This window comes from Nansenia antarctica (genome assembly GCF_963989245.1).
Source record: "Nansenia antarctica genome assembly, chromosome: 14".
NCBI classification, from domain to species: Eukaryota; Metazoa; Chordata; class Actinopteri; order Argentiniformes; family Microstomatidae; genus Nansenia; species Nansenia antarctica.
The window spans coordinates 6,737,081-6,749,341 of record NC_137684.1 but is presented as its reverse complement, the minus strand read 5'-3'; the positions used below and the strand labels follow the sequence as shown (position 1 = coordinate 6,749,341).

Below are 12,261 nucleotides of genomic sequence, written 5' to 3'. Positions count from 1 at the left end.
GTTTGATATTTACATTATTTTGTCAGAAGATAAACTTTACAATACAGAAAAGTTTACCCTTACAGATATACATTTAGTACATTTAGATATGCAGTTAGAAATCAGAGGACAGGCTCATTGTAATGCATGGGAGGCGGAGGAGGTAGAGCCACCATCCAATGATCGCAAGGTTGGCAGATCGGCGGTTCAAGCCCCGGCTGGCCACATGTCGAAGTGTCCTTGGGCAAGACACTGAACCCCAAATTGCTCCCAGTGAGCGGGCCGGAGCCTTGCATGGTAGCTTGCCGCCGTTGGTGTGTGAATGTGTGTGTGAATGGGTGAATGAGAGGCCGTTGTAAAGCGCTTTGGATAAAGACGCTATATAAGTGCAGTCCATATACCATTTGGATGGAATGAGGTCAATACCATTCCTCATTCCATTCCATGCATTACAATGAGCCCGTCCTCCGATGTCTACCTCTCCCACCCTCCCCTGGTGCCGTCCAACCTACCATGTGCTGATCTCTGCCTCTGTGTACTCTACTCGGGGGATGGGCGCCCCGCTGAGACACAAGACATGAGAGAGGAACAGTGTTAGGAACAGTATTAGTAGGAACAGTGTTAGGAACAGTGTTAGTAACAGCGTTAGGAACAACGTTAAGAACAGCCTTAGTAGGAACAGTGTTACGAACAGCCTTAGTAGGAACAGCCTTAGTAGGAACAGTGTTAGTAGGAACAGCCTTAAGAACAGCCTTAGTAGGAACAGCCTTAGTAGTAACAGTGTTAGTAGTAACAGTGTTAGTAGTAACAGCCTTAGTAGTAACAGTGTTAGTAGGAACATTCTTAGTAGTAACAGTGTTAGTAGGAACATTCTTAGTAGTAACAGTGTTAGTAGTAACAGTGTTAGTAGGAACAGTGTTAGTAGGAACAGTGTTAGTAGGAACAGTGTTAGGAACTGTGTTAGGACAGCATTAGGAACAATGTTAAGAACAGCCTTAGTAGGAACAGTGTTAAGAACAGCCTTAGTAGGAACAGTGTTAGGAACAGCTTTAGGAACAGCAAAACAGAAAAACGCAATTCTGCGATCACATAATTCAGCTAAATGGCGCATGATTATGCAAGGTCACATAATGCAAGAAATGGCAATTAAGTTAATATTGCATGTTAACTTGACGTCATGTCACGTTACTTCTGGCTCAGTCGATCTCGATAGGAGAAACAGATAGAAACGGATCGAGATATCCAAACTTAGCTATCTCTGCCATTGTCATACGGTCAGTTTGGTGCAGTTTGGTGACGATAGCACCCCGGGAAGTGATACCAAGTTTGCATCGTAGCACGGCGGCAATCTCTGTACGGCTCAGCCTGCGGTAAATGCTATCGAGTCCATTCAAAGTGTCAAAGCCTTCCCACTTTCCACTGGTAATAATCAAAGTAATATTTGGACTGTAAACACCAGTCTGTCTCAGCAAAAACAGACACTGAATGTATTATGAACCATGTTTATTACGTTAAGAAAACTAAATATTTTTTTTGCAGCTTTTAGCAATATTTGCAAATTCCTGCATTTTCATCGCATAAAATCACAAAAATGATTGCATATTCCATTGCATAATCAAGGATTTCTGCCCGCATAATCAAGGTTTTTTGCCCGCATAATCAAGGAAAAAACTCCAAGTTTTTCTGGAGTGACTGGTTAGGAATAGCGTTAGTAACATAGCAGTAGTAGTTAGTAACATAGTAGTAGTTAGTAACAAAGTAGTAGTAGTTGTAGTTAGTAACATAGTAGTAGTAGTAGTAGTTAGTAACATAGTAGTAGTAGTAGTAGTAGTAGTAGTTAGTAACATAGTAGTAGTTGTAGTAGTAGTAGTTAGTAACATAGTAGTAGTTGTAGTTCGTAACATAGTAGTAGTTGTAGTTCGTAACATAGTAGTAGTAGTAGTAGTTGTAGTTCGTAACATAGTAGTAGTAGTAGCAGTAGCAGTAGCAGCAGTAGTAGTATTAGTAGTAGTAGTAGTTGTAGTTAGTAACATAGTAGTAGTAGTTAGTAACATAGTAGTAGTAGTTAGTAACATAGTAGTAGTAGTAGTAGTAGTTAGTAACATAGTAGTAGTAGCAGTAGTAGTTGTAGTAGTAGTAGTTGTAGTAGTAGTAGTAGTGGTAGTAGTAGTAGTAGTAGTAGTTGTAGTAGTAGTAGTAGTAGTAGTTGTAGTTAGTAACATAGTAGTAGTAGTAGTAGTAGTGGTGGTAGTAGTAGTAGTGGTGGTAGTAGTAGTAGTAGTAGTGGTGGTAGTAGTAGTAGTAGTAGTAGTAGTAGTAGTAGTAGTAGTAGTAGTGGTGGTAGTAGTAGTAGTAGTAGTAGTGGTGGTAGTAGTAGTAGTAGTAGTAGTAGTAGTTGTAGTAGTAGTTGTAGTAGTAGTAGTTGTAGTTAGTAACATAGTAGTAGTAGTAGTAGTAGTAGTGGTGGTAGTAGTAGTAGTGGTGGTAGTAGTAGTAGTAGTAGTAGTAGTAGTAGTAGTAGTGGTAGTAGTAGTAGTAATAGTAGTAGTAGTAGTAGTAGTGGTGGTAGTAGTAGTAGTAGTAGTAGTTGTAGTAGTAGTAGTAGTAGTAGTAGTAGTTGTAGTTAGTAACATAGTAGTAGTAGTTAGTAACATAGTAGTAGTTAGTAACATAGTAGTAGTAGTTAGTAACATAGTAGTAGTAGCAGTAGCAGTAGTAGTTGTAGTAGTAGTAGTAGTAGTAGTAGTAGTAGTAGTTAGTAACATAGTAGTAGTAGTTAGTAACAAAGTAGTAGTAGCTGTAGTTAGTAACATAGCGCTTGAATACAGTTGCAGTAACTACACTTGTATCTATATCTTTTTATTAATTGTCTTATTATGTTGTTAAATGTTTATCTATTTATTTTCTATATGTATCTATATATGTATCTATTCTTGCCATTTTTATTTCTATGATTTTTTTAAAAATGTTTTATTACTATCCTTCTTTTTCTGTATGTCATTTAATGCTATATGTTAAAGCACTTTGAATTGCCCCTGTTGTATGAAATGTGCTCTACAAATAAACTTGCCTTGCCTTGCCAGATGCATTATCATCCTGTTGAAATGTATAGGGCTGGTTTCCCGGACACAGATTAAGCTGTAAATATGATCTATTCAAAATCTGATTTAGGCTTAATGTGTGTCTGTGAAACAACCCCAGAGTTCACTGAAAGAGTACACTGAAAAAAGGCAGCTCTCAAAAACAAGAGAAAATCAATACAATTGGGGAATATTACTTAAAATAAGCAAGATTATCTGCCAACAGAACAGGAAGATTTCACTTGCCAAGATTATCTTAAAACAAGTCAAATACTGTATATCTTAAAACTAGTACAGTCAGACAACAAACAAGCATATAATGCCTTGATTTAAGATATTTCGGCGTAGATTTGCTTTTTGCAGTGTATTGTGGTTTCTTACTGTTTGTATCTGAAGGCAATGTCTCCAATCATCTTCCTTCTTTCTCTGTAGACCGGATCTGTGAAGCCCTGGTCAAAAGACCCGTGTCAGACATGAGTCAGGTTACATCACATTTACATTTACGTTCTTGGCAACACATTTGTGTAAGTAAGGGAATCATCTATCCATCAGTCATCATAAGAAAAAAAACTAATCCATGCTAGGGCCAGGGGCCATTGGCAGTTACAATGCTAGAAGGAGGAAAAATTACTTTAATTTAAATGTTTTCTTTTCTTTTTTATAGTAGAGAAATTGTACAGAGGGGTAGTGGGGATGATCTTCAATCTACGGCGGAAGATAGGTAATGATGTGTAATTACAATGTAATAGAAGTGCAATGAATGTATTTTCACGCAGACACAGGTCAATTGTAATGTTTACATTTAGAATCACTTAACACACACATCTTATCCAGAGTGACTGACAAATATATTAAGGGCCAGTTTCACAGACAAGGCTTAAGCCTAATCGTAGACTAAAGATTTTACATTGAAAGTCTAATTTAAGCGCTGTCTGTGAAACCAGCCCCAAATGCAAGTGGAACAACTGTACATCACAAACATCCACTCAACTAAGACTATCTACCAGACCAAGGACTAGAGGCCATCACAGAGAAAGGGTCACTAGTCTCCATGTCAAACATGAGTAGAACCTGGATTACTAGTTGTGTGTGTAATGACAATGTAATCACAGTGTAATTAATGTATTCTTATACAGAGAAAAAGCCTTTACTCACTGGGTGATCCTGGTCTAAATCTGGATCGTACTTTGTGACGAGGTGATGACACCTGTCCAGCTCTGAGATCTTCTTAGGGAACCAGTGAACTAAAGGCAGGAGACAAAAGAAAAGAAAGAGTGAAAATTAGGTGCCTCCTCGAATACAGCAGCTGGTGAAAGCAGGACCCACCGATTCAACTGTTCAGACTTTTATTCAGAAAATGTTTCAATTTCAATGTTGTTGAAAATTACATTTACATTTTTACATTTTTGGCATTTAGCAGACGCCTTATTCCAAAGCGACTTACAATCAATACATTTGAGTACCAAGCATGTGAATCATCAGTCCACCATTCGTGGCAGGAAGAGTAATCTAGCTCAGGCCCGGGGCCATTGATAGAAGGAGAAACCTTCTTCTACCATCTTCTTCTAAAACGTTTTCTTTTTTTTCTTTTTTTTTAATACTGGAGGAACAGAGAAACAGTACAAGGGGGGCGATAGAAGTTCTTAGGGACACAGTAGAGGGGAAAGCGGACGTCTTTAGGAGACGTAGTGCTGAGGGCAGAAGATGTGGAGGAGGAGCAGTTAAGGTGTAACCTGAAGAGGTGGGTCTTCAGTCTACGACGGAAGATGGGTAGTGACTCTGCCGTTCTGACAGCCGTGGGGAGCTCATTCCACCAGCGGGGAGCCAGAGTTGTGAAGAGACGTGATCGGGCAACACGACTGCTGTGCAGAGGTGGTGGGGCCAGTCGGTCAGCCGAGGTGGAGGAGCGGAGTGAGCGGGCTGGAGTTTGGGGGGTTACCATTTCCTTCAGGTAGGCAGGGGCTGTCCCTTTAGCTGCCTGATATGCAAGCACCAGGGTCTTGGATCTGATGCGAGCTGCTATCGGTGCGAAGGAGAGCGGTGACATGAGAGTATTTGGGGAGGTTGAATACCAGACGTGCAGCAGCGTTCTGGATGAGCTGCAGAGGTCTAATGGCGGAGGCGGGGAGACCGGCCAGGAGTACGTTGCAGTAATCCAGACGGGAGATGACCAGTGCCTGGGTCAAGAGTTGCGCTGCCTCTCTGGTAAGGAATGGTCGTATCCTTCTGATGTTATAGAGGAAGAATCTGCAGGAGCGAGCCGTTGCTGCAATGTTCTCCGCACAGGATAGTCGGTTATCCAGGATCACACCAAGGTTCTTCGCTGTCAGGGAGGGGGTTACAGTAGAGCTCTCCACTGTGATAGAGAAGTCTTGGAGAGGGCAGGCTTTCCCGGGGATGAAGAGGAGCTCGGTCTTGTTAAGATTGAGCTTGAGATGGTGGTCAGCCATCCATGTTGAAATGTCAGCGAGACATGCAGAGATACGGGTTGCCACGTGTACATCAGACGGGGGGAAGGACAGGAAGAGTTGAGTGTCGTCTGCGTAGCTGTGGTAGGAGAGGCCATGTGAAGAGATTACCGAGCCAAGAGACTTGGTGTAGAGAGAGAAAAGTTGGGGCCCTAGGACAGAACCCTGGGGTACCCCAGTGGAGAGGGTTCGTGTAGAAGACAGCGATTCTCTCCAGGTCACCTGGTAGGAACGGCCTGCCAGGTAGGAAGAAAACCAGGAGTGTGCGGTGCCAGAGATGCCCAGTTCAGAGAGGATGGAGAGAAGGATCTGGTGATTGACTGTGTCGAAGGCAGCAGACAGGTCAAGGAGGATGAGAACAGAGGAGAGGGAGGAAGCTTGAGCAGGGTGGAGGGCTTCCGTGACAGCAAGGAGCGCAGTCTCAGTGGAGTGCCCAGCCTTGAAGCCGGATTGGTGGGGGTCTAAGTGATCCATCTTCCGGAGATAGTCAGTCAGTTGTTTAGATGCCGCGCGCTCAAGGGTTTTGGAAGGGAAGGAGAGAAGGGATACAGGTCTGTAATTGTGGACAGATGAAGGGTCAAGGGTAGGTTTCTTAAGGAGAGGCTTGACTCTGGCTATTTTGAAGGCCGCTGGGACAGATCCTGTGGATAGGGAGGAGTTGATTAGGGTGGTAAGGTAAGGAAGGATGTCGGCGGAAATGGATTGGAGAAGAGGGGAGGGGATGGGATCAAGAGGGCAAGTGGTTGCCCGCTTTGATGTGACAAGTGTGAGAATCTCATCGGGGGAGAGGGGGGAAAAAGATGACGCCAGAGACCAAGTGTCGAGGAGAGAGTTTGGAAGGGGTGTTAGCATCGTTAGTAGGAGGAGGAAGAGGTGGGGGGGAAAAGGTGCTGCTGATGTCGTCCACCTTTTTTTCAAAGTAGGTGACAAAGTCATCGGCGGACAGGGAGGAAGGAGGAGGGGGAGGAGGTGGATTAAGGAGTGAAGAGAAAGTGGAGAACAGTTGTCGAGGATTAGAGGCAGAAGAATGTATTTTGGAATGATAGTAGGATGCTTTAGCAGCTGATGCCGAGGAGGGTAGTTGGAGAGGAGAGAGTGATAAAGGTTAAGGTCATCAGAAAGGCCAGTTTTTCTCCATTTCCTCTCAGCTGCTCTGAGCTCTAGTCTACAAGCATGTAGCGTTTCAGAGAGCCAGGGAGCTCGAGAAGAGGATCGAGCTGGCTTCAAGGTTTGAGGGGAAGGGAGAAGGATATAAAGTGGTGATCAGAAACTGGAAGAGGGGTAACAGTAAGGTTGGAAGTGTGGGAAGATCTGGTGAAGACAAGGTCGAGCTGATTGCCTGCCTTATGATTCGGAGGAGAGGGGGACAGGGTAAGGCCGAAGGAGAGGAGAAGGTCAAGTACTCCGGATGAGAGAAGCTTCTCTGATTGGAAATTGATGTCACCTAGTAGTACGAGCGGAGTGCCATCATCAGGGAAGGAGCTGAGAAGGCCATCGATCTCGCCTAGGAAGTCACCGAGCTGGCCTGGGGGGCGATAGATGACAACAATGTGGAGTTTGACCGGGGAGGAGACAAAACCAGCATGAAATTCAAAGGAGGATATAGACAGGTGTGCCAGGGGAAGGACAGTATGTGACCACTTGGGCGAGATGAGGAGTCCTGTGCCTCCCCCTCGACCTATGGGAATGAGAAAAGGAGTAGGCGTCAGAGAGGGCTGCTGGTGTACCTGTGTTTTCTGGTGTGATCCAGGTTTCAGTGAGAGCGAGGATAAGATACTGTCACTGTCACATATAATAAGATATGGCATTTAGCTTACGCTTATCCAAAAGTGATTTACATTGCAGTGAGTGCATACATTTGTCTATATATATGGTCCCAGCAGGAATCAAACCCACACCCTAAGCATTGTTAGCGCCATGCTCTATCAACTGAGCCACAGAGGACCACTCTACTAGTGAAGAGAGTAAATTCACCACATTTGTGACGCGTTCTAGTGTTTTGGTCCGCATGTCCAATGTAATGTTCTGACTTTTCTTTTGAAAAATGTGAACTCGCTAATCAACTAACACACCTTGTTTTGCGAGCCTGCTAACAATGTAAAGTAGTGTTCTAGTTAATTAGGTAGCAGTGGGGATTACTCACTGAATCCATTGTGTTGCAGTATTTTGGCTTGACTAGCGAGTTTGTGTTGTGATTCTCAACAACGTTGTAACGTAGTTCCATGTTTCAAAATAAAAGTCTGAGTTTTGATTGGTTGCTGGACCAAAACACTTCACTACAAAAGACAGAAAAAAAACTACACAGGATCAACTAAGCACCAGAGTGTAGTGAGAGAGAAAAGCAGCTTACATTTGACCTCTTTGGTGGTTTTGACGTCCTCCGCGACCCTCTTGATGGAGCTGATGAGGGTGCTGACGTCCGAGAGGTGCACCTCACAGCGGACAAAGTACTCCAGGCCCTCCAGGCTGTCCTGGGGCTTCCTGCCCGAGCGCGTCTCCAGGTGGAGGATGTTAGCCTCGAACGTCTGCAACAACACAGCAGAGCATGGAGGTCTGTGAGCCTCTCACTGTTCAGCAGATGGAGCAGGGGAGGCTGGCGGAGGTAGAAATCAATCAGAGGACAGGCTCATTGTGATGCATGGAACAGAATGAGGAACGGTGTCAAAGTTGTGCATAACACATAACAAGTGTTTGATACCATTCCTCATTCTGCATTAGATTGAGTCTGTCCTCCGATTTCTACCTCCATCAGCCTCGCCTGGTAGATGGATGGATGGATGGATAGTGGGAGGGAGGGAAGGAGTGCGGTGGAAGGAGGGAGGGAAAAAAGGGATGAGTGGGTTTAAATGGGTGGGATGGAAGGAGTGGGATGGAGAGATGGATAGATGGGTGGATGGATGGAGTCTGCTTTAGGCTATACACAAGCGTATTTCTTAAACCTTTATTTAACCTGAAAATGTATTTCCCCTTGGAAATTAATAAAGTACTACTGTACTACTCTATTTATTCTTTTATTTTTGTCTGTTGAGATGTAATCTTAAAACAGCAGCATCAGGCATAACATGAAATCATTACTTATCAAGACAGATGAATGGATAAATAGTCAATTAAAATTGTAATCCTAATATACTCTCATTAAATATTTTCTGAAAAAGCCACATACCATGCTATATACTACATCACAAATAACATAATATCATGCAGCATATTTTCTCCAGAAGTAAGTGTAAAATGTATTATCATGATCAATGATTAATCCCCCTGAAAACGAAATAGGTTTAATAACAATCCGTAATAAGAACAATGCCGTTAATTTCACTGCACTTTCTACTTTGGATAACGCATACTCCATATGATCGTTTTTCTCCTCCGAAAATGCTTCCCTCACACTATTCTACGTAATTAGCAGATTATTGAATTAGAGGAGTTGCCTCCCCTGAAACTAATTACATTAAGATATTAAATGTCGCCTTGTCGCCTGTAAAATCAGCTTTGTGAAAACGAGGGGAGTAGATGATTGGTGCATAAAAGCTGAACGCACTTACTGAAACCTATTTCCAATTTCCAATTTAAATTTAAATTTCCAATTTAGTAATTGTTTAATGTTGTCCTTCGTCTATACAAAATCTACAAATGTCTGCATGGCAAAATCTTCACTTTCGAGGGTTTCTTCATTTCGTTAAATGGTCTAGTTTGAAACCATTGTTTGCGACTTTTGTAGTAGGCTACTGTAACAATTATTAGTGAATTGTGAAATCATATATCAAACCCTATTGTAGCATGTACTGCAGTGCAACGCCTCTCTTTAAAGCCATCGGATAAATCCGTCTGCTGACCTCAAAAACCTTGAGAGAGCGCGACAGTGCTGGGGATTTGGAGTTCCTCAAAGTGAAGAAGATATTTAGGAGCGCTTTTCCATCCTCTTCCTCAAACACGATCTGTTCTGTCACTTCTGCTGCCTCTGCCTGGGCTGCTGCGGTGGCCGCTTCCCTCTCCTTCCTCGCATCCTCGATCAAACTCTGGCGCCGACCAAGGAACCTGGGAGACTGCACCGAGAAGAGAAGAGAGAGAGAGAGAGAGAGAGAGAGAGAGAGAGAGAGAGAGAGAGAGAGAGAGAGAGAGAGAGAGAGAGAGAGAGAGAGAGAGAGAGAGAGAGAGACACAGAGAGAGAGACAGAGAGAGAGAGAGAGAGAAAGAAAGAGAGAGATAGAGAGAGAGAAAGGAAGAGAGAGAGAGAGAGAGAAAGAAAGGGAGAGCAAACACATTTTTAATCTCTACCGCCACTGACACAGAACCCACTTACCTGGTGGACATTCGACGGGAGCGCTTCACATCTCCAAAAGCGCATACGATATAGCGCAGTCTATGTAAACCTGTCGCATAGCGCAGTCTATGTAAACCTGTCGCATAGCGCAGTCTATGTAAACCTGTCGCATAGCGCAGTCTTAGTGCTTTTGGAACTAGAGCTTCTGCCGCATCAAGCTGTTTGTTTTTAGTTTGTGTTTTAGCATTTCTCGTCCTGCAAGGTGTCTTATCGTTGCCTACAAAGTGCGCACAGCTCGTGCGTAATGGTGTCATCACCAATGACACCGAGCTCTCCACGCTCATTAGTGGAGCTTTTCGTTTTTCTTTTAAAAAACAAATCCTTATAACGAAATCATAACAGAATCTGATGCTAGCGTCTCCGAACCACCAGAGACGAACTGGATTATTGAAGGGTAATGAGTTTGGTTCTTACCGTGACAGAATCAGATCTCTCCAACTCGGAAGCGGCCCTGCGGATACTCTTAGTGGACGACGAGGAGCTGCTTGTAGGCATGTTTCAATTCCTGTTTGTGTGACTGCGTTTGCATGCATGGACTGCATGTACACACAGTGTGTGTGTGTGTGTGTGTGTGTGTGGAGAGAGAGAGAGAGAGAGAGAGAGAGAGAGAGAGAGAGAGAGAGAGAGAGAGAGAGAGAGAGTAAGGTTGTGCGTCTTAATTGTAATGCCGTTCCCTTGACTGCGTTGTCTTTGCTGTGCGCGCGGAGCTGTTCTCACGCCTGTTCTCACGCAGACGCCCTCTGTTCTCTCTTATTTATGGAGGGTCATTTGTTTGTTCTCCCTGACGTCAGGCCCCCTGTTCTCCTTATCAACCAACGCACAGCATCAGAAACACATAGTCCGGTTTTACTTAATTATTTTTAAGAGAGCAAGTGGCATTATAAAAAGCTACTTTAGTGCGGTTTCGTTTTTGTACCCTGATGAACCGAATTATCATGGGAAAACATGTTTATTGATTTCCAATAAACACATATGGAAATTGTCGCTTTGGCAGGCCTGTGATAGGGACAATCTGCGTTTTGATCAATGTGGTTTCTGTCAGCCTTTCTATGTTCAACTAATTAATCAATATCAATTAATATGTAATTGTTCAAATAATTACAGGGGAGATGTGAAAGGGAAATGTCTAAAATCAATTTGTCCAATGTTTACCATATAGACCTGTTTCACATGGATGTATGAATCTCTCACTGAGATCCTACTGAGTTCAGACCCTGGAATTCAATTGATAAGAAATTATGTCATTCATGTCAAGCCATATGCACTATACGCTAATTGCTGGCATTACAAATAATGCTACCAATGAACAAATTACAATTTCAGTCATTCAAAGGTTGCAAAATGTTCCACATTGTGCTACTCAATTCTGGATTATGATGTTGGCAGAACTTAAACTGCTTCAATGAATCATCAACAAATTGTTTTGGATCAAAACAATCATCATCAAAATATTTGTAGGAAATGTGTGCAACGTTAGGTCTCAATATACAAATGGTGAGACTGCTATATCTGGAATTGTCAACCCACAAAGTTCTCATACTTTTGTGGGGGGGGAAAGTGTTACAATGTTACAAAATGTAGGCATTGCAGTTTGGTAACATGGTACATCATATATCTGAAGTCAGATATATGTCACACTATACTACTCAATACACACTATACACTACACATTCATCACTATACACTACACTATACACACTAGTCACTACACACTACTCGTTATACACTACCCGCTACACACTACACACTACACACTATACTAGTGGAGACGGCTATGGCTCAGGAGGTAGAGCCGGCGTCTAATGATCGCAAGGTCGGCGGTTCGGCGGGTCGATCCTTGGCTGGCCACGTGTCAAGGTGTCCTTGGGCAAGACACTGAACTCCAAATTGCTCCCAATGAGTGGGCCGGCACCTTGCATGTGGTGTGTAAATGTGTGTGTGAATGGGTGAATGCATTTTGGTTATAAGGCGCTATATAAGTGCAGTCCATTTACTATACACTACACACTACCCACTACACACTAAACACTACACTATACACATTACAAACTACACACTACCCACTACACACCACACAACACACACTCCACACTACACACTACCCACTCCACTCCACACACTATACGCTACACAAGCTGCACCTCCACACTCCCTCAGTACCGAAGCGTCTATCAGAAGGTTAAAGACAAAGGTTAGACCACAAAAAAGTCAACTGTGGAAAATGAAGTCACTTTATCAGCTCAATCCAATCTCCACTGCTCCTGGCAAATTTGATTGTGACAAACGAAAAGAAAAAAAACTACAAGTCGTGTTCCTGCCTGTCTGTCCTTTAGCAGCACCACCATCTAGTCATGTTGTCGTCCCCCCCGAGCCACTAACGGTTTTAGGGCTAACGTGATTACAGTTTTTC

At 43.2% G+C, this 12,261-nt stretch overlaps 1 protein-coding gene across 1 annotated transcript in view; it reads right to left on the bottom strand.

Annotated features, from left to right (window-relative positions):
* Positions 1 to 10,346, bottom strand: part of th (tyrosine hydroxylase) — a gene marked incomplete at both ends in the record, with an annotated part of 18,469 nt that extends 8,123 nt beyond the window's left edge. Inside the window, 6 exons of the mRNA XM_080545305.1 lie at positions 492 to 542; positions 3,441 to 3,508; positions 4,215 to 4,303; positions 7,878 to 8,052; positions 9,364 to 9,573; positions 10,266 to 10,346. Of these exons, the coding sequence (XP_080401431.1) occupies positions 492 to 542; positions 3,441 to 3,508; positions 4,215 to 4,303; positions 7,878 to 8,052; positions 9,364 to 9,573; positions 10,266 to 10,346 (674 nt within the window). The remainder of the gene's footprint in view (positions 1 to 491; positions 543 to 3,440; positions 3,509 to 4,214; positions 4,304 to 7,877; positions 8,053 to 9,363; positions 9,574 to 10,265) is intronic.
* Between the last annotated feature and the right edge of the window lie 1,915 nt (positions 10,347 to 12,261).